The following is a 24,524-nucleotide window of genomic DNA, read 5'->3' as shown; positions in this document are numbered from 1 at the left end:
TTCCTGGAAACTACTGTGTTCCTTCCGTCATCTCGGTACCATATAAGTTGCCTCGTTATGACTTTGCGTAAACCATTACTTATTGGTTTCCCAATCTGGACTTTGTGATGTGTGGAATGGTCTTGGGGTGTTTCCATCATGTTCAGCTGCTTGCAGCAGGTGAGTAGAAAATGAGTGACATTCAGAACCGATTGTAAGCCGTAAGTAGTATAACTGTCCCGTCACGTTTAACTCTTCATAATGACTGAAGAATATTGAAAACCGAGAATTATCAGCATGTGTGACCAGCCAACCTCGAGTGTACAACAGAACAATGTTTTGCGGCACGATAGAGCAGACTCTGTAGCTGAGATTCCAAGAGCATCATTTGTGGCGGTATTCTTACTGTGGGATTTGTGCTGAAGGCCATCGGAACATTCATACAATCACTACCATTGTAGAATATATTTACTATTACAATGGAATTACAAAACAGATCAACGTTAGAGGGCAAAAAGCGGGTAAGTTCAAGTCAATAAATTTTACAGAAGAGGAAATGTAAAAAATGAAACATATTGTTTTATACGTGGACTTCCTGAGAAATGTTGAATTCTCGAACCGCGCTGCTGCCTCGGGCATGGATGTGTGTGATGTTCTTAGATTAGTTAGGTTTAAGTAGTTCTAAGTCTAGGGGACTGATGACCTCCGATGTTAAGCCCCATAGTGCTTAGAGCCATTTGAACCAAACTTTGAATTGTACATGTTTTGTTATTATATGCTCATTTCTCTAATAACTGAGAAACACAATGCAAGATAATATGATCTGAACCCGCTCAACGGTAAAAGTGGCAATACCAAATTGGAAGTACAAAAACAACTTGCTCATTATGGGGCTTAAATGTTTACAAAACATGAAAAGACTCCATTTCCTCGCTTATTGTAAATTGCTTAACAATATTTATACAAGCTGTTCGCCACAGCTGCACTCCAATATCAGTAGCTTTGTTATCGTGCGTGATGGTGGGTAAATAGGCAATGTGGGCTGTAATTATTTTATGGCAGCAAAACGTGGTACATATGCTAATGCGTCAATGCGGAAATGGCTTGCGCTGGAAAATTAGTTATTTTGACCGCCTGTTGCAAATCTGACACTGAACAAACTGTGTGAGCTAGAGTCAACAATAAAATAAACATTATGACTTTCTCAACTGTTTGGCCTTTTATACCCATGTCCCGTTCCTAATCCATTACATATGGAAACATACCTAAACGTCTTTCTTGGATTCAAAGCGCCACAGTTGCTCCTGGTGGCCAAAACTGGAATTTTTTCCAGCGTAAATCGGTTCCGCAGTAACGCATTAGAATATCTACCCAGCTTCGTTGCCATACGATAATTGCAGCCCACACTGAACCTCTGTGAGTTGTTGCATTTTAATTATAAGCACCCTGTATGTTTGGAGAGACAGAAAAAGAGTTTTTCAGTAGTTTTGGGTTTTATTTTGTAATAAATTGTGCATCGTAATTTCATCCCACCCACTTTCACGAAACTAAAATGACTCATGACCCCCATCCGTCCCCCCTCCCCCACCGACAAGAGCTTAGATCATGAGTACGTTCTTGTCCATAGACGTGGCGTTTCATTGTCGCGACAGTCGGTTCGATTTCACCACGAGCCTACTGTATCTTTTGAAGAAGTCCGCTTTTTAATTGATGCTGGGGGAAGGACAGGTCTTTGATCGCTTGACGGCAAAGCGATGGCCACGGGAAGAACTGTGGTGTGGCAACACCACTCGCCCATTTCGTTATTCCAGGATATGGAGAAAGTCTGGAAGGGGAATAACCTGTGTAACGCGAACCGAGCGGTGTGGTGCAACTACCGAACACGACACCTCGGCCTCATCAGGGGATGTGTTCCGGCTTGTGGACAGGCCGGCTGCACGGAGACCACAGGCTCATACCGCCATTCGACTTTCCCTCTTCCTTCGTGTAATAATAAAACCGCTCGGTAGGATAGTATTCAGTCTCGTTTCACGCGTTTATTAGTCACTTTTTCAAGCTAATATCTGTTTAACGCCGTATTCCATTTACTATGTTCGTTTATACATCTTTTTAATAGACGACTCATTGCAACTGGGAAGGGCTCTCTCTAAAGCTATATAGACTTCAGTCACTCGGTATTGTCCAATTGACACGTCACGTTTCGGCAGTATGTTGTCGTCTTCGGGCACAGTTATCTATTTCTGTCATTCTTTAGATTACTAAACGCTAATGCAAAGCCTCACAGCCTACGCACTACGGGAAACGATAATATCGCAGCAACAATCTTCAATGCTAAGAAGTAAGAACGGTACTGCCAAGTCCTCTTACGATTTCCCACACCTTTGAGTATAAGAAGAGCATTTACTGTTAAATAGGGCAGATTATAAGGTTTTATCGACTCTGCTCTAAAGTAAGAAGACAATGTACGGAGTCTGTAGGGCTTGTAAATCTACCGGTGATAATCGTGGTATACATCTGTAGATGCTTTTGTAAGACGATAGTGGACGAACGTCAAAGATACAGATGATGTGTGGAGGACCACAAGTAGTAGCATGAGTCTCCTTCACTAGCTCATTATTCATATTGCGCCGCGAGTGTTACTTCTGCGTAAATAAGACACAACCTGTAGCACAGGGGGAAAGGAGAGGGGGGAGCTATAGAGGGGGAGACTTTCGAATCCTGCCTCGGGAATGGATGTGTGTGATATCCTTAGGTTAGTTAGGTTTAAGTAGTTCTAAGTTCTAGGGGACTGATGACCTCAGATGGTAAGTCCCATAGTGCTCAGAGCCATTTGAACCAATCTACATTCTCAATTACCTGCTGGAATATTCCAGTCTCTGTCTTCCCCTACAGCTTTTATACTCTACAGCTCCCTCTAGAGCAAGGAAGTTATTCCCTGGTATCTTAACAGGTGTCCTAGCATCCTATCCCTTCTTCTCGTCAGTGTTATCCTTATATTCCTTTCCTTGCCGATTTTGAGGAGAAGATATGTATGGCTATTTCGAAGATTCATTTGAGTGCTTTCGCCTGAATGAAAAGATGTTTCCGTACTTTCTCTTACCATGAGACTTCTTCTTTGATTCACTGTAACGGAGAAAAAGTTTTGCCGAGAAATGTCGTTAATACCAGAGCAATTTTGGTTTTGTTGTACTGTCAGATGCAGAACAATACTGCAAATCAAGTCTGAAATTGATCTACGGCACAGTTTACTTTAGAAAAAAAGAAGTGGAAATGAGCGTTTGGCGTCATTGGCCAAGAGGCCCCTTTGCGGGGCAGGTCCGGCCGCCTTGGTGTAGGTCTTATTACATTCGACGCCACATTGGAGAACGTGCGCGCCGGAGGGGGATGAAATGATGATGAAGACAGCACAACACCCAGTCCCTGAAGTCCCTGAGCGGAGAAAGTCCCCGACCCAGCAGGGAATCGAACCCGGGCCCGTAGGACGGCAATCCGTCACGCTAACCACTTTTTTTTTCGTTGATCTTATTTTGTTCTATTTTGTTCGTTGAATTTGTTCGTGGCGGACGTCCGCGGACACTCGTGTTCAGGTTGTTCGTTGATCCGTTCACTCAATTTTTTTATTACTGAGGGTAGCTAAACCCTCTGACCGAACACGCTGAGCTACCGTGCCGGCATGCCACTCAGCTATCGGGGCGGATTTTACTTTACATTTATACCTTAATACAATAGTGTTGCCCGTGTTTTGTGCAAAGGGAGAACAAGGAATACGGCATCACAGAAAACATTATTATTTTGCCCCATTTATCCCCAAAAGAAATTCATACACAGTCGGTGAGAGTATGTAAGAATCTTGCTCATCCGTTTTTAGCAGAAAGCGGTAGAGCGCGCCCAAACGCCTTTTTAAGATGATCCCTGTGAGAGATGTGCCAAAACTGCAAGCATAGATGAAACATCAAGAAGGTCTGTAACATGATACTGGGCGGTCGGCTGTTATAGGTGTGTGTTTTAGTTAACGATATAGATGTATTATAATATAACGGATGGATTGTTTTAGGTATACGAAGGGACTTCAGAAAGTAAGTTACACATGACGTCTCACACTAAGACCACTGGGCAACAAGAGCAGCGCATTGTCACAATGGAGTATACGTTCCGGGTTTCGTGTACGGACAGTTCTGCAGCGGTGCGTATAACTGTGTTGATAAATAGTGTCATGTATCTCTGTCACTTTGAACTGTAGCACAGCTTTCAAGAAAATCTGCTTGATCTGCAGTGATAATGGGTAACTTACATTTTGAAGTCCCTTCGTACAATTAACTAGGAAATAGTTTTGTGCAGGATGGGGACTGTCTTTTTGATAGCTGAGCAAAAGCAAATGTGAAACCGAAATTCTTCGCAACATTTGAACAATTCTGTAAAGAAGCTAATTTTGTGCTCTTGGGTGATAAGGAAGAGTGTTGCAGCGAGAGGAAAGTGTATCTAGGAATAAATATATGATGTTTCCTGGCAGGTGTTTCAATCTAGAGAGTGATTTTAGAATGACATGGACTAACGCATACTAGAGACCCCCATAAGCAGTCTCCGGCACTTTCTACTGTTTCTGTTGCCATTCGGTGCAACATTTATAAATGTTACATATTATATAACGCCTGAGGGTTATGCAACTCCTTCGACACCACTGAGTGCGTTTTGCCTACCTTCAGGCCCTAGAGCAGCCGACTGACTGAATTGGTGTCGAAGTTTCTGACAGATATAGTTCTAACGTGCTCAACAAAGTTGTGTGGGTGGCACAGCGTGTGTTGCCAAACTGCGGGATCTTAAACGGACTCTTTGTCGTTTTACTGACTCACACGTTAGTGTTGCACTCTCACGTGATCATGACACAGGAAGGCGAAAAACAGAAGGGCTGAAAAAGCATAAGTACCCTCTACTGCCTCGGATCACTTTAAAATTCGTCGAATAATTTTGAACGGTCCCTAGTGGTTCTAACCTGCACACGAAGACAAAATCTGCGGTCTTGCTGCACTCCGAAGGCTTGCGACCAAGTTCAATGACGATACAGTCCTACAATTTCCTAAAAGAACTGTTAAAATGGCCGATGGTGTCAGCAGTGTTAAGAAAATCTTCCCGTTGCTCATCGCTCTACGAACTAGCGTTTTCGACCGCGAAATGTGATCAAAGGCCCAGGAAAGGGGTGGGTTCACGGAGCGGCGGTGAGTCTCAAATGTTTTCTTTGCAGCCCCGCTTCGCCTCCCCCTCCCTCCTTAATAAATCATGTGATTTCAACGGTGAATGTCGTTGTTCTGACCTCTTTAGCAGAGACTTCAAAAGAAGGGAGTAAATTTGGTCTCTTAGGGACTATGGCGACTCAACTCATTCTGTGACGCGTCCACGGTGGCGTTGGCAAAATTGTATTTGGTGCCGATGCAACCCACATTGCAGTTTACATGAACTTCTGAGCTGTGACCTTTCTGTCACAAGTGCCGACACACTGCTGTTTGAAGCGTCGCTAAGCCAGAGGGTGACGTCGCAAGGCGCCACGGTTTTGCAGCGTTACAGAGGAAGATTGTAGGTACCTTTGAGCGAAATTTCAACTTACACATCGCAGCAATGGGAGACAATTATGGGGTGATCCTTTAGTTCTGTTCTGCATTGTAGTTACATAACGTGTGGACGATTAATCCTTACTTCGTCAGTCGAACACTATCTTGTACTTTGACGCGGAAGGTCTTCTAACATGGAACACAAGATATTTGCACAAATGAACTGAGTTGCTCTAACTCTTTAACATTTTCCGCCGGCCGCTGTGGCCGAGCGGTTCTAGGCGCTTCACTCCGGAAACCGCGCTGTTGCTACGGTCGCAGGTTCGAATCCTTCCTCGGGCATGGATGTGTATGATGTCCTTAGGTTAGTTAGGTTTAAGTAGTTCTAAGTCTAGAGGACTGATGAGCTCCGATGTTAATTCCCATAGTGCTCAGAGCCATTCGAACCATTTGAACAATTTTCCGTTTTTTGGAAATTTGTGTCAGTTACCAGTAGTTTCTATTTCGAAACGTTTTTAACTCGTAACTGGTGTTTCATCACACGTCTTAATTTGATTTCCCTTTCTGATTATTGGTGAGAAGTAGAGTAATGATGTAACATACAGACTATTGAATACAGTACTGTCAATAATGTCGAGATTGAGATAGAGTAATGGTGTAACATATAGACTATTAAATACAGTACTGTCAAGATTTTCTCGATTGCAACACTTCTAAATTTGAATAGAATATTTGTTCCTAGGTACATGACCCTGTTGTATCTTGGAACAGTTTCTTATATTTGTAAAAATCTTGCTTTTCCAGAGAATTTTTTTGGAACTTCAGAAAAAGAATGCATCACGTTTAAAGGGGTGCTATCATTTCCAAACTGTAAGAAAATATGTTACACGGTTGCCTAAATGCGAAAATCTGGGAAGTATCCGAGGATATTCTCCACTACTGTAGATACGACATTTGTTGATTTCAACGTGAAAGAAAGCAACGACGTGAGTGGAAACTAGTGGGCCTGCACGAATTATGCAGAAATAATTCCCTCTGGCGAAAAGGTCAAGCCCAAAGTTTTCAGGTTTTGCAAAAGGAGCTGTTCTTATTTTAAAGGGTGACACAATGAGTGTCGAATACTATGTAATTCTTCTGGAGCAAAGAAGAAGAAGGGAAAAATTGATTTAAGAATGGAAAAATTAAGGGATTTGAAGCATGAATTTTCACCAAATCTGGCACCTTCTGCTTATCACCTGTTTCTACTTCTAAATAATATTGTGACTGGTAAATTTCGGTTCAGTGAAGAGGCTGTAACAGTGGAAGATGGGTATTTCGCACATCTTTCCACACTTCAGCAGTGAAGAGACTGCAACGTTTTTGGGAAAAGTGTATTGACCTAAAGCGGGGTGCGTTATAAAACACTGTTTTACGCAGCTATATTAGCAAATTTTCAACCTTCTCACGTATGTTTCACTACTTTTGATAGTCTGCTCATCAGATACGAACCATAATACTTTACAGCAACACAGAATAGTTCACTCGAGTCTGAAGGACTATCAGCGATCGCAGCTGGGACTGTACTTTTACCTGCTTACATATCCGATGCGCAGCACGTGCACTTCTTTCCTTCCAACGCACCGTGTATCCGCATGCTGAACGCTATCCAATGTCTCAAACCACTAATGAAGGATTTGTTCTTTGCAGAAACAGATGAAACCAGACATGTGAAGAGTTTCCACTCATCCGCCATTGTGGTTCAAATTCTGCTGACGAAAGCCTCCAAAGATGCCACCAGAAATGGAACCTTCCGTGCTTAACGGGTAAGTGAGAGCCTGCCTTAAGCCTTCACAGACCGCGAGAATAAATCGTCTACGGGATCTTGTACTGCACATGATCTCAAAATTTAGTACTCGGTGCAGCTCTGAGGACACCTAGGATAATGCTGCTTAACTGCATGTTGTGTAAATTTATGACCAGACTAAATATGCAACGCAGCTTTCGATTGCAAATGTGTTTAGCTTCAAAGGCATTTTTAAAAGAATCTTCCAGCTGAGGCTGGAACACTTACTGATGGACTAAAGCAGCATTGTTATACCGGGTGTCCTCCTTTAAGATTCGTCAGAAGCATTTTCTCTGGTGTTTCGGCAGAGATTTGCAATTTAGTTCTTGCACTGTGCACTGTGTAGCTGGATTCAGCCTAGACAACCACGGCTCGCCACGTCTTTCACGTAACGCATGGTGTCAACAAAAAGCGTCGGTTTTTTTTTTCATTTACAATCAAAATTATTTTAAATCGGACTTTAACATGCTCATAAGGCGCTCCTAAATTAGTATAGGTAGATATTCGTTTCATCGATGTGTATTAACTGGAAGTGTAAAACGACAATCCAGCAGTGTGTCAAGTAGCTCTATATGCTTGACAGTAGCAGTTAGCGCGGGCCAAGACACTGCTGTCCCTGCTGAACTAAAGGTTATTCTTCGAGTTTTACTATCCCTGTTAATATATAGGGTGTTAAAAAAAGGTACGGCCAAACTTTCAGGAAACATTCCTCACACACAAATAAAGAAAAGATGTTATGTGGACATGTGTCCGGAAACGCTTAATTTCCATGTTAGAGCTCATTTTAGTTTGTTCTTCCACCTACGCTCAATGGAGCACGTTATCATGATTTCATACGGGATACTCTACCTGTGGTGCTAGAACATGTGCCTTTACAAGTACGGCACAACATGTGGTTCATGCACGATGGAGCTTCTGCACATTTCAGTCGAAGTGTTCGTACGCTTCTCAACAACAGATTCGGTGAACGATGGATTGGTACAGGCGGACCAATCCATTGCCTCCACGCTCTCCTGGCCTCAACCCTCTTGACTTTCATTTATGGGGGCATTTGAAAGCTCTTTTCTACGCAACCCCGGTACCAAATATAGAGACTCTTCGTGCTCGTATTGTGGACGGCTGTGATACAGTACGCCATTCTCCAGGGCTGCATCAGCGCATCAGGGATTCCATGCGACGGAGGGTGGACGCAGGTATCCTCGCTAACGGAGGACATTTTGAAAATTTCCTGTAACAAAGTGTTTGAAGTCACGTTGGTACGTTCTGTTACTGTGTGTTTCCATTCCATGATTAATATGATTTGAAGAGAAGTAATAAAATGAGCTCTATCATGGAAAGTAAGCTTTTCCGGACACATGTCCACATAACATATTTTCTTTCTTTGTGTGTGAGGAATGTTTCCTGAAGGTTTTGCCGTACCTTTTTGTAACACCCTGTATATCTATAAAAGAAATGTCGCCCTAGACTAATCTGGGACCGCTCTATGGAATGGGCACCTAAAACTCCGCTTTAAAAATAATTTTGTTTGTAACGGGATTCAAATCGACGCCTTCCGTCGATACCAGGCGTCTCGTGGAAAACGTGATGAGCAATATTTGTTTGAGTTGCCTCCAGCTACATATTGTGAAAACGAAGTTGCAAATATCTGATGGAACAGCAGAGAAAATGCGTGTGACAATTCTTGGGAGAGAGATCATTTATTGGCACCCTACGAAAGAACGAAAATCAAATGGGTCAAATGACTCTGAGCACTATGGTTAGTTAGGTTTAAGTAGTTCTAGAGGACTGATGACCTCAGATGTTAAGTCCCATAGTGCTCAGAGCCATTTGAACCATTCAAATTGAGCCCTGATGCCCAGCGAAGACGAAGACAACAAGGAGTGATGGTCTGGGGTGCCATATCTTTTCATCACAGGACCCCTTTCGTCGTCATCTGCGGCAATGTTACAGCTCACCGTAGGTCGACGATATTCTACACCCTGTTTTGTTGACCTTCATGGCAAACCATCCTGGGCTTACATTTCACCAAGATAGTGCCGGGCCGCAGAAGACAAGAGTTTTTATTGCATGTCTTCGTGTTTGCCCCACCCCACCTTTGCCATCAAGGTCGCCAGATCTTCCCCCCCCCCCTCCCCCCTCCCCCCTCCCCCCCTCCCCCCTTCCAGTGGAGACCATCCGGAGCATTATGGGCAGGGTCCGCCTGCCATCTTGTGATTTTGACCATCTAATGCCCAAATTGGACAGAATTTGGCACGATATTCCTCAGGATGACTTTAAACAACTTTGTCAATCAAAGCGGAGTAACTGCCTAAGTGCCAGAGGTGGACCAACGCGTTATTGACTTGCGCAATTTTTGAAGCTCTTTCTTTTGAATAAATCATTCAAGTTCTCTGAAATTGTAATTATTTGTTTGTCTGTACACGTCCATCATATCTACCGATTTCCGTCCTATTCGGATAATTCCTTCGTGGTGCGTCATTGCTTTTTTTTCTCTTATAGTGTATTAAAACTGGCCGTTCTTCTTCAGTTTAGTATGTGTGTTTAACATCGCCACATTGATAGGTTTTTTAGTTATTTCTCTCTTATAACAGATAATTTATTTTTGCTTGGTTATTACTCTTCGTGAATGTTCCTGATACGTCTGTCCAATAATTATTTTCAACGTCAAAAAACTGTGGTTGTAATACATATTGCGTTTACTAAAAGCCAGCCGCGGTGGTCTAGCGGTTCTAGGCGCGCGGTCCGGAACCGCGTGACTGCTACGGTCGCAGGTTCGAATCCTGCCTCGGGCATGGATGTGTGTGATGTCCTTAGGTTGGTTAGGTTTAAGTAGTTCCAAGTTCTAGGGGACTGATGACCACATATGTTAAGTCCCATAGTGCTCAGAACCATTTGAACCATTTTTTGTTTACTAAAAAGCGTTTGTTGCAGACTACTGGACATATCAAAATTAGGAAACAAAAAAGTTATACCTAGGCTTTGAATGGAACTCTCCAACTGAAATTTTCTAGCGCAAAACTCTACCCAGTGCAGCAAATTAAACAGCACTGAATGAAGATACTCGTCGTACGTCTAATTACAGCGTTGCCTAATTACCTTTCTTTATGTCCGTTCCCTACCGAAGATATGTGCGGGACGAAGGTGTGTTACAGACATTTTTTCTACTGCTAATATGCAAGAAATCGCGCCTTGTGCGTCCGAGAGCGTGAATTTTGCTTCACACACTATATACCAATGGGCAAAAGATGTTGAGGGAGGCGCATTATACGCCGGTTGGGTTTCCCAACTGTAAATGACCGATTCGAATAAATAGTTAGTTAATTTTACCGCTCAGCCCTTGAATATTCTGACAGAATAATTTCCGAGTATTGACGAAAATTTTCAACAAATGTAGTTTGTATGGATGCAGTACTTTAGAATTATGTTGGTCTTTACTAGAAATATTGTAACAAAAATTATATCCAGTTCCTTTCTCAGGCTGAATGTTTTCTTCAGTTCTAACCTCTCTTAAAACTTTGTTGTCCTCCCCTAGAAAAGGTGCTGCATTGAGGTTTGTACATTTGTATATTGAGCTAAGAAGGGCTATTGAGCTGTAGCCTATAGAGTACCTATGACACAGTATGGAGACACGGTCTCACATGCACAAAAACAGTCCAATTTATTGATAGTATGCTTGCTGGAAGGTCATTTCGGGCATAAATAGGATAAACACTTCAGAGATGCTAAATAATGGACTACCTCAGACATCGGGCTTCACCCCACTCCTGTTTAATTTATACATGTCCGATACGCCTGAAACTAGATCTCTTAAGTTTCGATACGCCGATGACTGAGTGCTGGCAATGGGACATCGAAATTTTGAAGAAACGGAAGCATCTTAACATTTGATCTGGCGATAATGGGAACATACTTTCGGAGATGGAGAATGAAATCAAACCCCCGCAAGGCAGAGATGGCTTGCTTTTATTTGTGCAATAGAGCGACTAACAGACAGCTCTAGGCCTATTTTGGTGACAGACTGCTACACGACAATCAGCAGCCAAAATACCTAGGGATTACATTGGACCGGACACTGTCCTACAAGAAGCATCTAGGGACAAACTGGGGTCCCGCTGCTGAAACTAAGCGCATTTCGTCACTTGGGCTAGTCTACTCTAGCGCAGAATATGATACTTCTCTAGGGCTCAATACTGCACATACACACACACTCGCGACACGCACAGCTGAACAACACGACAAAAATTGTCAGTAGTACACTAAGATCAATCCCCGTCGAATGGCTGTCCATACTGAGGCACATTCCACCTCCTGGACTGCGATGAAAAGCAGCTCTACTCTTTCAGTTTAAACGCATACGAGGGAATCATCAAATAACAGTATTGCCAATATGTAGCAGCCATTAACAAAATACTGTACGAGTACGATAGTTACAATATTGAACTTACAGCACTTTTTCCATGTTATATTGGTTTAGATACATGTACATTGTTAAGAACAGCAATTCAATATATTGCTTTTACTGTACTTATAATTAAAAATCTGTTTGAAGTGGCACAGAGATCGCACCCAATACATCCGTTACGGAATGGCGAATCACACGAACTATCTGTCATGCTGGCATCTGGCCCCATCTATGAACTATTCAGTAAGTAAGAGGACCATATACCTCGCCGCGATGATTAAATAAAGAGAAAAATAGTACTAAAGATAGAATATTTAAATCTAATCAGCCGGCCTGAGTGGCCGTGCGGTTCTAGGTGCTATAGTCCGGAACCGCGAGACCGCTACGGTCGCAGGTTCGGATCCTGCCTCGGGCATGGATGTGTGTGATGTCCTTAGGTTAGTTAGGTTTAAGTAGTTCTAAGTTCTAGGGGACTGATGACCTCAGAAATTGAGTCCCATAGTGCTCAGAGCCATTTCAACCATTTGAAATCTAATCAGCTCTAATAGTCGCAGCATTTATCACATGCCTTCTAGTGTTTCGTAAATATTTTTTTAAAACTTTTTTACCTATCTGACTTTACCTATGTGTTTTAAAGAAAAACAAAATAATTGGATCGCAAGGAGTGAATCTAGTATTTATTACTTCTACTAATGTTTACCATTAAATGTGGCAGTAAGTCATACAGCAACGTAAATAATTTTAGTCGAATTTTAGTTTGTGTTATTCATATGCAAATTCTAAGTTTTTTAGTAGAGACCATAACTGCTTTACAGTGAATGTTACCTATTACGTAGTTCATAAAGAGCGCGACATACACCCTACCGACTTGTTCTTCGCAAAGGCTACCTTCATTATACAGTAATCTTGAGTGAACTATAATAGGAGCCCGAACAACAGGGCCGGCCGCGGTGGCCGTGCGGTTCTGGCGCTGCAGTCCGGAACCGCGAGGCTGCTACGGTCGCAGGTTCGAATCCTGCCTCGGGCATGGGTGTGTGTGATGTCCTTAGGTTAGTTAGGTTTAAGTAGTTCTAAGTTCTAGGGGACTTATGACCTAAGATGTTGAGTCCCATAGTGCTCAGAGCCATTTGAACCATTTTTGAACCGAACAACAGGGGACTGATGTGCTAGGACATGTATTAAAACTCTGAAATACTGGTATCTATTGTATAAGGGATATGGGTTACACCACGAATTGTAAAATTTTCATACTATCGCCTAACTATATACTTCCTGTATTTTTTAGCACTGGTAATGGCTAGTTACTAGCCGAAATCTAGATTTGCTTTAATAAAGTCTGAAAGGAAAGGACGACTGATTGCTGTGCACCATCATTTTGAAAGTCGTATCACCGTCATTGAGTGCATTCCACATTCCTAAGGGAAGGTAAGTTGAATTCCTTATCCATCAAGATGCGGTTGTTCTAGAAAGAAACCGGTTTCGATCAAGAAAACCATCCACGAAACCGCCATGGAACTGCACATACCTCAGTTCGACCTAACAGACTCTTAGGAAACAGGCTGGACATAGGCTTACCCTCCACACTGCCAGAAATTGCTCTGCGTAAGAAAGAAACCCCCTGCCTTTGACCAATCGCGCAGTACCTACTCCCCCCGAACAGGCATCGGAAGACCGATCGCCATGTCATCCTCAGACGGTAAGCGTCACTGGATGTAGATACGAAGGAGCATGTTGTCATCTTTCGCTGCTGGAGCCTCTACTTCTGAATCAAGTAGCTCCTCAAGCTCAGAGCAGCTCGCTTCCCAACAGCACTCGGCAGACCCAAACAGTCGGCTAGCCAAGCCCGATAGCGCTTAACTTCGGTGATCTGAAGGGAACCGTTACTACCACAAGGGCAAAGCAGAACGTGGACGTAGTTTAACAGAATACGCAGCAATCATGGCAGAAGCAGGGACTCTCTTCATATATGGGGTAAGGCTCCATCTCTAAATTGCAACTGCGGAGCAACCAGGCAAATCGTTCCTACTTAGTTGCAGAACGTCCCAACACGGCCTATGGTGGTACCTGCGACGTTTTCCTGGCGGCAACGAATGACGCGCAATTGATTATAATAAAACTCTAGATGTCAATCTATAAATTATATGTATTATTGTCTTTATTATACACTACTGGCCATTAAAATTGCTACCTCAACAAGAAATGTAGATGATAAACGGGTATTCACTGGACAAATATATTATACTAGAACTGACATGTGATTACATCGTCACGTAATTTGGGTGCATAGATCCTGAGAAATCAGTACCCAGAACAACCACCTCTGGCCGTAATAACTGCCTTGATACGCCTGGGCATTGAGTCAAACAGAGCTTGGATGGCGTGTACACTGTCCATGCAGCTTCAACACAATACCACACTTCATCAAGAATAGTGACTGGCGTATTGTGACGAGACAGTTGCTTGGCCACCATTGACCAGACGTTTCCAGTCGGTGAGAGATCTGGAGAATGTGCTGGCCAGGGCAGCAGTCGAACATTTTCTGTATCCAGAAAGGCCAATACAGGACCTGCAACTTGCGGTCGTGCCTTATCCTGCTAAAATGTAGGGTTTCGCAGGGATCGAATGAAGGGTAGAGCCACGGGTCGTAACACATCTTAAATGTAACGTCCACTGCTCAAAGTGCCGTCAATGTGAACAAGAGGTGACCGAGACGTGTAACCAATGACAACCCATACCATCACGCCGGCTGATACGCCAGTATGGCGATGACGAATACACGCTTCCAATGTGCATTCACCGCAAGAATAGCCCGACGGATGCGACCATCATGATTCTGTAAACAGAACCTGGATTCATCCGAAAAATGACGTTTTGCCATTCGTGCACCCAGGTTCGTCCTTGAGTACATCATCGCAGGCGCTCCTATCTATGACACAGCGTCAAGGGTAACTGCAGCCATGGTCTCCGAGCTGATAGTCCATGCTGCTGCAAACGTCGTCGAACTGTTCGTTGTCTTGCAAACATCCCCATCCGTTGACTCAGGGATCGAGACGTGGCTGCACGATCCGTTACAGCCATGCGGATATGATGTCTGTCATCTCGACTGCTAGTGATACGAGGCCGTTGGGAACCAGCACTGCGTTCCATATTACCCTCCTGAACCCATCGATTCCGCATTCTGCTAACAGTCGTTGGATCTCGACCAACGCGAGCAGCAATAGCGATAGGCTACAATCCGACCTTTATCAAAGTCGGAAACGTGATGGTTCGCATTTCTCCTCCTTACACGAAGCATCACAAGTACGTTTCACCAGGCAATGCCGGTCAACTGCTGTTTGTGTATGAGAAATCGGTTGGAAACTTTCCTCATGTCAGCACGTTATAAGTGTCGCCACCGGCGCCAACCTTGTGTGAATTGCTCTGAAAAGCTAATCATTTGTATATCACAGCATCTTCTTCCTGTCGGTTAAATTTCGCGTCTGTAGCACGTCATCTTTGTGGTTTAGCAATTTTAATGGCTAGTAATGTATTTGATATCTAGCTTAAAGAAACATGCAATAAATAAAATATATCTGACATTTTCAGCCACTGGTGTTTACTAACCGTCACAGTCCCCCCCCCCCCCCTCCCCCTTCTAGGTTTTCTGTGATTAGGCAAGCTAGTTTACCGTTCCCTCCGCTCTTCAGATGAAGACTATAGTTAGTACTTTCTCATCTATCGATAGAATCAACAGCAACTACATTAGTGTGTGAACCTGCACCTTACATAAGCAGCCTTTTCAATTCCAAAGAAAAGTTCAAATAAGATAGACAACGGTGTCCCAGAAGAAACTCATGACTAGTATATCTCGCTGTTTACGGTTTCTTTCTTTAGTTGAGGCCTGATTTAACAAGTACGAGTACGTGACTCATAGAACATGCGTCATTATATATCAGAGAATCCTCATTACTACGTTGAACAACTGTTGCATAACGTTGGCGCTCAGTTTGTTTTATTTCGGCCATCCTGTGTTCGACCCCATCCAGAGTAAGAATTAAAAGAAAATGAGGAGGAAAGACGCTCTCATCCCACTGTACCTGCAGCTGCACTTCTGTCCTTGTAGGCACATTTTTCGCCTGGTGAGACTGTGCGAACCACCGTTCACTTCGGATGCCAGCGAAGGTCGCTGCGCCGTAGGTGAAAGTTGCGACCGTTTTGCTGTTGACGTGAAAACCTTCGGAAGTCCGCGTTTATTGCGAGCTTTAAAAGGCTTTTCGACTATTCACATGTAATTCTTTTGTACTCATTACAGATCTGTTTGTGCTAGGCAACAGCGGTAACAACTCTCATTTCAGTCTGCCTCTAAGTTTTAAACGCTGAACATCTGTACAGTTAATATCAGCTATTGGCAATGACAGTTGGAACTACAGCTGAAACAATTTGTATCTCTGCAGTTAACTCGTAGCGATACGTTTTTATGGTCACTCTCGAATGTGCACCGTAAGTCATATAAGAATTACATAACCTCCCTACGTTTTTCAACAGCCCTACGTAGGTGTAATGTGACACGGACGCATCCTCAGTGCCTTATTAAGTCTTCCTGAGAAGTAACTAAGGCCTAGTTCAGATGACGACACCGGGTTGCACGCAACTGCGCTACCGGCGACTCCGCATGCGCGATGCGCCTTTGCGCAACTCCTTGGCGAAACTAAACATTTTAGGCTTGTTCCAACTTTGGCGACACCAGCTGCGTGTGTACTGAGGTTAGGTGTGTCCGTAGAGAGTAAACGAACTGAAATATTAAGTGGGGAACGGAGGAAGTTGTTCGCTTTCTGGGTGTCAATGCTACGCAAAGGTATTTGTAGAGTTTTAATGACTTTGACTACAAAAACAAGCAGCAAGTTGTTGCTGCACCTGAGATTGTCATATACGATCTGAACATGAATTCGTAGACAATACGCGAGTGCAGAGCAAAATCATTTGAAATCATAGGCGTACATACACAAATGAATTAAGAAACATATAGGCAAGCAGAACATCTAGCTGCGGAATAGCCCGCGTCTACAAGGTTAAAATTCCAGGGTTCGAGTTGGCAGATTCTTTTATAAGGATAGTAGTTGACAGAAGAAAATGCTACAGAAATCTGGGAAGCTGAATTCTTTATTCAATATTAATATATTTAAAACGTCACATAAGTGCTTCCCATTCACAGATTGTAGTACAAATGATTAAAATAACTTATGGTTTTTCAGTACAATTTCCTTCAGCAAGGTCGGTGAACAACCAGGCTGACGTCTTTTCTTCATGCAGTCACAAACCCAAAGATGTTTCTTACTTTTTTATCTTTTGTCTCGTGCAGTAATTTCATGCAAACAAGATTAGCTCCGCCACAACTCGTAAAGCTTTTTTCCGACGTTTCATTCTCCTCTCTGAGGAGCGGACTGTTGTAAGGCGTGTTATATGCTCCCTTCAGCCACTGGGTTATAGGGAGTCTTATTTGGTTATTTATTTATTTATTCATTATATCTTGCAAAAGGGGGGAGGGCTTATTTCTCCCATTTGGATACAATCTGCCGAGGCGCGGAAGCTCCACACGTCCGTCCTCTCTGCTCTCCTAGACAGAACTGCCAAAACTTTCATTTTAGCACAACTACGGCACTCACGAACCTAACTGAAGTGTACACTGGCGGCACCGTGTCTACACACACATACGAAAGTATTTGCGTGAAACTCGTTGCACGCAACGAGTGGCGCAAGCCAGTGTGATCCTGTAAACTAGGCTTAAGGCTGAAGCATCACCGTAAATTACGGGTAGTATATGCTTTAAGAAAATGATATGCTGATTCCAAAGTTACTTTTCAATCGTTGTGCATATTTCTACCATGTTCCATTAGTGTCTTCTTGCCATTATCTCCTTGTGGAGTCGCAGAAACGAAAGTACGATGAGATATTTAAACTAATAATAGTGTCTATCTGATCATCTTAGAAAACACGAAAAGTTTTTTGCAATTGAACTTTCACCTACACGACCATACAATTAATTAATTAAAAGGTACAGAGTTTTGTGTGTCTATGAACAGCGCTCATAAACGACTGAGTAGACATACCTACCTACACTAATGGCCATTAAAATTGCTACACCAAGACGAAATGCAGATGATAAACAGGTATTCATTGGACAAATATATCACACACGTGATTACATTTTCACGCAATTTGGGTGCATAGATCCTCACAAATCAGTACCCAGAACAACAACCTCTGGCCGTAATAACGGCCTTGATACGCCTGGGCATTGAGTCAAACAGAGCTCGGATGGCGTGTACAGGTACAGCTGCCCATGCAGCTTCAACACGATACCACACTTCATCAAGAGTAGTGACTGGCGTATTGTTACGAGCCAGTTCCTCGGTCACCATTAACCAGACGTTTTCAATTGGTGAGGGATCTGGAGAATGTGCTGGTAAGGGCAGCAGTCGAACATTTCCTGTATCCAGAAAGTCCCGTACAGGACCTGCAACATGCGATCGTGCATTATCCTACTGAAATGTAGGGTTTCGCAGGGATCGAATGAAGGGTAGAGCCACGGGTCGTAACACATCTAAAATGTAACGTCCACTGTTCAAAGTGCCGTCAATGCGAACAAGAGGTGACCGAGACGTGTAACCAATGACAACCCATACCATCACGCCGGCTGATACGCCAGTATGGCGATGACGAATACACGCTTCCAATGTGCATTCACCGCAAGAATAGCCCGACGGATGCGACCATCATGATTCTGTAAACAGAACCTGGATTCATCCGAAAAATGACGTTTTGCCATTCGTGCACCCAGGTTCGTCGTTGAGTACACCATCGCAGGCGCTCATGTCTGTGATGCAACGTCAAGGGTAATCGCAGCCATGGTCTCCGAGCTGATAGTTCATGCTGCTGCAAACGTCGTCGAACTGTTCGTGCAGATGGCTGTTGTCTTGCAAACGTCCCCATCTGTTGACAGGTATCGAGACGAGGCTGAACGATCCCTTACAGCCATGCGGATAAGATGCCTGTCATCTCGACTGCTAGTGATACGAGGCCGTTGGGATCCAGCACTGCGTTCCGTATTACCCTCCTGAACTCACCGATTCCATATTCTGCTAACAGCCATTGGATCTCGACCAACGCGAGCAGCAATGTCGGATACGATAAACCGCAATAGCGATAGGCTACACACCGACCTTTATCAAAGTGGGAAACGTGATGGTACGCATTTCTCCTCCTTACACGAGGCATTACAACAACTTTTCACCAGGCAACGCCGGTCAACTGCTGTTTTTGTATGAGAAATCGGTTGGAAACTTTCCTCATGTCAGCACGTTGTAGGTGTCGCCACCGGCGCCAACATTGTGTGAATGCTCTTAAAAGCTAATCATTTGCATATCACAGCATCTTCTTCCTGTCGGTTAAATTTCCCGTCTGTAGTACGTCATCTTCGTGATGTAGCAATTTTAATGGCCAGTAGTGTAGTAACATGTAAATTCCCCTTTGCACTGTAATGGAAACGGCGACACTCATCTATGTGCGTCCATCGACTCTTTGGCTTGCAATTTTGGACACATACCTCTTAATACTGTGTACGACAAATGCTGTGTCCAGAAGCATAAACCGAAAAACCAGTGGACACACACAGAATGTAGGGGAGATAAAAATAAGTGCGCAGTGTGTATACATTGCTACTAACTAATGAACATTATGAGTTAAATCAAAAGTACCGGTGTGAAATTTTACATATGTAAACAAAACAAAATATTTATTTTAAGCAAATAATTACTGTAGCTATAATTGGCTTTGTAGGTCACTAAAGATGACACTCAATCAGGTGAAACATGTATGATTAATAAAATAGTGTTGGTAGATTACGAAATGTATTCGCAAATTGCGAATACAATATTACACCAGCTATATGGTTTTCTACAGACACATGAAAATTTGTGCCGGACCGGGACTCGAACCCAAATTTCCCCCTTATGGCGAGCGGTCGTCTTAACAACTTCGGCTATCCGTACACGCTTCCTGGACTGAGCCATACTTTCTTATGTGATAGTGTTTACGTCCTGCAATGCTTAAACACCGTTCGTGTGATCCTCGTGTAGCGAGAGACAATGTTTTCTCGTCAGCTTTTTTTTTTTTTTTTTGACATGAAATGAAATACAGTCATTGAGGGTATGTGTTTGACAGACAAGTAGAATACAAACTTGGATAGGATAAGGATTGGAGAGGAAATCCGTCGTTTCCTTTCCAAGGCAAGCGTGCTGGTATCCATCTTAAGTTATATAGTGTAATTACTCCAGTATGTATCCGTTGTCCTAACAGGCGTCGTTTGATACAAGCGCTCTGAGGTTCACCTTCCCTATCCATTGGACCCAATCTGAAGACCTTATTGTTTACATAATGTACCGCTATAGCAAAGAAAAATTGCCAACATACGGAGAAAAAGAATGATGCGTATACCTCGTGGTAAAATGGGTATCTACTACTATACGCAAAAGATGATTGAGGTACCTAGAGTTGTATCTGTACTTATTATACCGGAGCTGGCGAGAACGGCTTTGGATTTTTTCGGTGGTGGTGAATCTATACTCACCTATATGTGTTACCAACGTCTGAGCCAACCTCGTCTGTCTGGTTTTCGTCTGACCGTACCTCATACACTGAAGTCACAAAAGTCATGGGATAGCGATATGCACATGTAGAGATTGCCGTAGTATCGCGTACACAAGGTATAAAAGGGTTGTGCGTTGGCGGTGCTGTCATCTGTACTCAAACGACTCACGGGAGAAGGTTTCCAACGTGATTATGGCCGCACAACGGGAATCAACCGACTTTGAAGGAGGAATGGCAGTTGGAGCTAGACGCATGGGACATTTCATTTCGGAAATTGTTAGAGAATTCCATATTCCGAGATTCACAATGTCAAGAGTATTCCGAGAATACCAAATTTCAAGCATTACCTCTCACCGTGAACAACGCAGTGGCCGACGGCTTTCACTCAACGAGCGAGAGCAACGGCTTTCGCGTAGAGTTGTCAGTCCTAACAAACAAGCAGCACTGCATGAAATAACGGCAGAAATCACCGTGGCATGTACGTCGAACGTATCTATTAGGACAGGGTGGCGAAATTTGGCGTTAATGGGCTACGGCAGTAGATGACCGATGCGACTACCTCTGCTAACAGCGTGACATCGCCTGCAGCGCCTCTCCTGGGCTCGTCACCATATTGGTTGGACCTTAGATGACTGGAAAACCGTGGTCTGTTCAGATGAGTCCCGTCGATAAGAGACCCCACGAAGTTATGGACCCAAGTTGTCAACAAGGCACTGTGCAAGCTGGAGTTGGCTCCATAATGGAGTGGGATATGTTCACATGGACTGTACTGGGTTCTCTGGTCCAACTGAACTGAGCATTGACTGAAAATGGTTATGTTCGGCGACTTGGAGACCATTTGAAGCAATTCATGGCCTTTTACGTTCCGAAACAACGATGGAATGTGTGAGGATGACAATGCGGCATGCCTCCGGACCAAGATTGTTCGTGATTGTTTTGAAGAACATTCTGGACAGATCGAGCGAATGGTTTGGCCGCCCAGTTCGCCCGACATGAATCCCATCGAACATTTATGTGACATAATCAAGAGGTCAGCTCGTGTACGAAATACTGCACTGGTAACATTTCCGCAATTATGGGCGGCTATAGAGGCAGTATGTCTCTGCAATTCTGCAGGGAACTTTCAAAGATTTGTTGAATCCATGCTGCATCAAGTTGCACTACGCTGGGTAGAAGGAAGTCCGACACGATATTAGGAGCTATCCCATGACTTTTGTCACCTCAGGCTCTACAGTTGAGATTTAGGGAGGGGCAGCTAATTTTGAACAGGGAAAACCCAAACGAATTGTGCCTAGGGTCCCGGAGAAGGAAGAAGAGTAAGATTTTGCTAGAATGCAGTCGCATCGCCAGTCCCTTGTCATGCAGGATTCTACTTTCATGTGGAGCACTAGCCCAATTTAACCACTTCGCCCCCGCACTCGGTAAGTTCAAATGGCTCTGAGCACTATGGGACTTAACATCTGAGGTCATCAGTCCCCTAGAACTTAGAACTACTTAAGCCTAACTAACCTAAGGACATCACACACATCCATGCCCTTGGCAGAATTCGAACCTGCGACCGTAGCAGTCGCGCGGTTCCGGACTGAAGCGCATAGAACCGCTCGTCCACGGCGGCCGGCCACTCGGTAAGGTAGATTACAGAAACCCTGAGCAAGTCTGGGTCCCGACAGTTTCGACTACACGCATGTGCAGGCGACCTTGGACAGTAGCCGGAACACCCAGCGAAAACTGTTGGGCGCGGCGTTTCCAGCGAGGTGACCTCGGCAAGGCTGAGGCGCTTCCAGGCAGCGCCACAGCGCAGCCCGGTCGCTGCCTGACGTCACACATTCCGCGCACCAACGGTCAATTAGCGCATGCTGTTTGTGTCACGTCTGAGCACCGCAAATATCAGTTCCACCTCAATTCAGAGAATCGTATACTTCCCCAGCAGGCGAAGTTGTTAACGGAGACCCGACCCTGTGGTGGCTCTCGAATCAAAGCTAGCCGCTTAGAATCTTGTCAGTGAAATAAATTTTAACCACAAGTATTTAAACTTACTGGCGGATTAAAACTGTGTGCCGGACTGAGACTCTAACTCGGGACCTCGTCGTGTAATATTCCTGATCACCAGACTTTCCACCAATGTTGTTGTTGTTGTGGTCTTCAGTCCAGAGACTGGCTTGATGCAGCTCTCCATGCCACTCCATCCTGTGAAAGCTTCTTCATCTCCAAGTACCTACTGCAACCTACATCCTTCTGAATCTGTTTAGTGTATTCATTTCTTGGTCTCCCTCTACGATTTTTACCCTCCACGCTGCCCTCCAATACTAAATTGGTAATCCCTTGATGCCTCAGAATATGCCCTACCAACCGATCCTTTCTTCTAGTCAAGTTGTGCCACAAATTTCTCCTCTCTCCAGTTCTGTTCAATACCTCCTCATTAGTTATATGATCTACCCATCTAATCTTCAGCATTCTTCTGTAGCATCACATTTCGAAAGCTTCTATTCTCTACTTGTCTAAACTATTTATCGTTCACGTTTCACTTCCATACATGGCTACACTCCATACAAATACTTTCAGAAACGACTTCCTGACACTCGATGTTAACAAATTTCTCTTCTTCAGAAAGGCTTTCCTTGCCATTGCCCGTCACATTTTATATCCTCTCTACTTCGACCGTCATCAGTTATTTTGCTCTTTCCGCCAATGTCCTGCAATAAATCCAAATCCTCCCTGTAGTGTCTCATGTACTGAGGGCATGTGGCACTGTTGGTGGTGAGCCTTGCGTTGGACGAAGACCTGAAGCTCTTCGGTTCCCTTGTCGCTGTTCGAAAGCAGCAGGCTGTGCACCGGCAACGGTTGCACTCTCTTCCTTCTCTCTTTATGATACAACACAAACATGACGCCACATTTTACGCAACAATGCAGATATGGGCAGACAATATACCTTCGCATATCCAAGTTATAGAGTGTGAGAAAAATAAAACTGTCCCAGAAAACATCTTATGCATCTTAGGATCCAAATTACATCATTTTCTCTGGCCACAGATAACGGAAGTTGGGCTGTCCACCTCAAGGTGCATGGATGAATGTGCGACGGTGCAGCACGATGTCACCGTGCATCTGGCAGCGGTAGTAAAGAGGGTACATGCCGATACCAGGGCATAAATTATTTACGAATTTCGTTCCGTGTACTCAGTTGGACAGTAACTATGCCTCACAGACACGCGTATGAACAATATACGCAGATGTCAACATTTGAGTGAGAACGTGTGGTTGGGCTCAAAGAAAGTAATCGCCGAATCACTCGATATTTGAATTGGAGTGATGCTACTACTCTACGGTGTTGGCAAGAACGGGTGAACCATGGCCACACACAGCGTCAAGAAATAAGCAGTCGAACTAGAGAGACGACAAAACATGAACACCGAGCGCTCGTCAGAGAGGAACTCAGAGCCCGATTTTCAGTCGTTATCATCGATCCGACGTGCAGCTGATGCTTCACTGATCACAAGGACCATTAATACAAAAAGGGCTGAGCTCACGGTGCCCCTTGACCTCTGTACACCAACAAGCCCGTTTAAGTGGTGTCTGGCACATTCGGCCTGGAATCTCCTTGACTAGAGTAGAATTGTCTTCAGTAATAAGTCCCACTTCTAACTGAGCACCGATATCCAGCGAAGACTTATCTGGAGACGCGCCAGACAGTAGTAAGATACAAACCTGACTGTTGCCCGCTATACAGACAGACAGACAGCCAGTAATAATGGTCTTGGGTGGTATTTCACGTCATAGCAGGATCCCTTCGGTTGTCATCCACGGCACGTCAACGTGGTACATCAACGACGTTCTTCGTACCGTTTTGTTGGCCTTCATGGCAGGGCATCCTGGGTTTACTTTTCAGCAAGATAAAGTCCGCCCGCATAGTTTCTACTACTTGTGCTTGTCAAACCCTCCCTTGGCCAGCAAGCTCTCCTCTCCCCAAACGAGAACTTTTGGAGCATTGTGGCCACGGCCTCCCAACCAGTTCGGGGTTTTGACCATGTGACGCGCCAATTGTACACGATATGCATCAGGAGGACATGCAACAACTCTCTCTGTCAATATGGAGCGGAATAACTTTTTGTACAAAGGCTATAGGAAGGCGTTATGGACTTGCTCAGTTTGTGAA

General features: G+C 44.1%; 1 protein-coding gene across 1 annotated transcript in view; it reads left to right on the top strand.

The window, feature by feature from the left end:
* The window catches only part of LOC124795910 (facilitated trehalose transporter Tret1-like), a 479,061-nt gene that overhangs the window by 229,464 nt on the left and 225,073 nt on the right, over positions 1-24,524 (top strand). Inside the window, exon 3 of the mRNA XM_047259990.1 lies at positions 7,209-7,324. Within this exon, the coding sequence (XP_047115946.1) occupies positions 7,290-7,324 (35 nt within the window). The 5' untranslated portion in view covers positions 7,209-7,289. The remainder of the gene's footprint in view (positions 1-7,208; positions 7,325-24,524) is intronic.

Source organism: Schistocerca piceifrons, chromosome 4 (genome assembly GCF_021461385.2).
Source record: "Schistocerca piceifrons isolate TAMUIC-IGC-003096 chromosome 4, iqSchPice1.1, whole genome shotgun sequence".
NCBI classification, from domain to species: domain Eukaryota; kingdom Metazoa; phylum Arthropoda; class Insecta; order Orthoptera; family Acrididae; genus Schistocerca; species Schistocerca piceifrons.
This window is presented reverse-complemented; position numbering and strand designations above follow the sequence as displayed.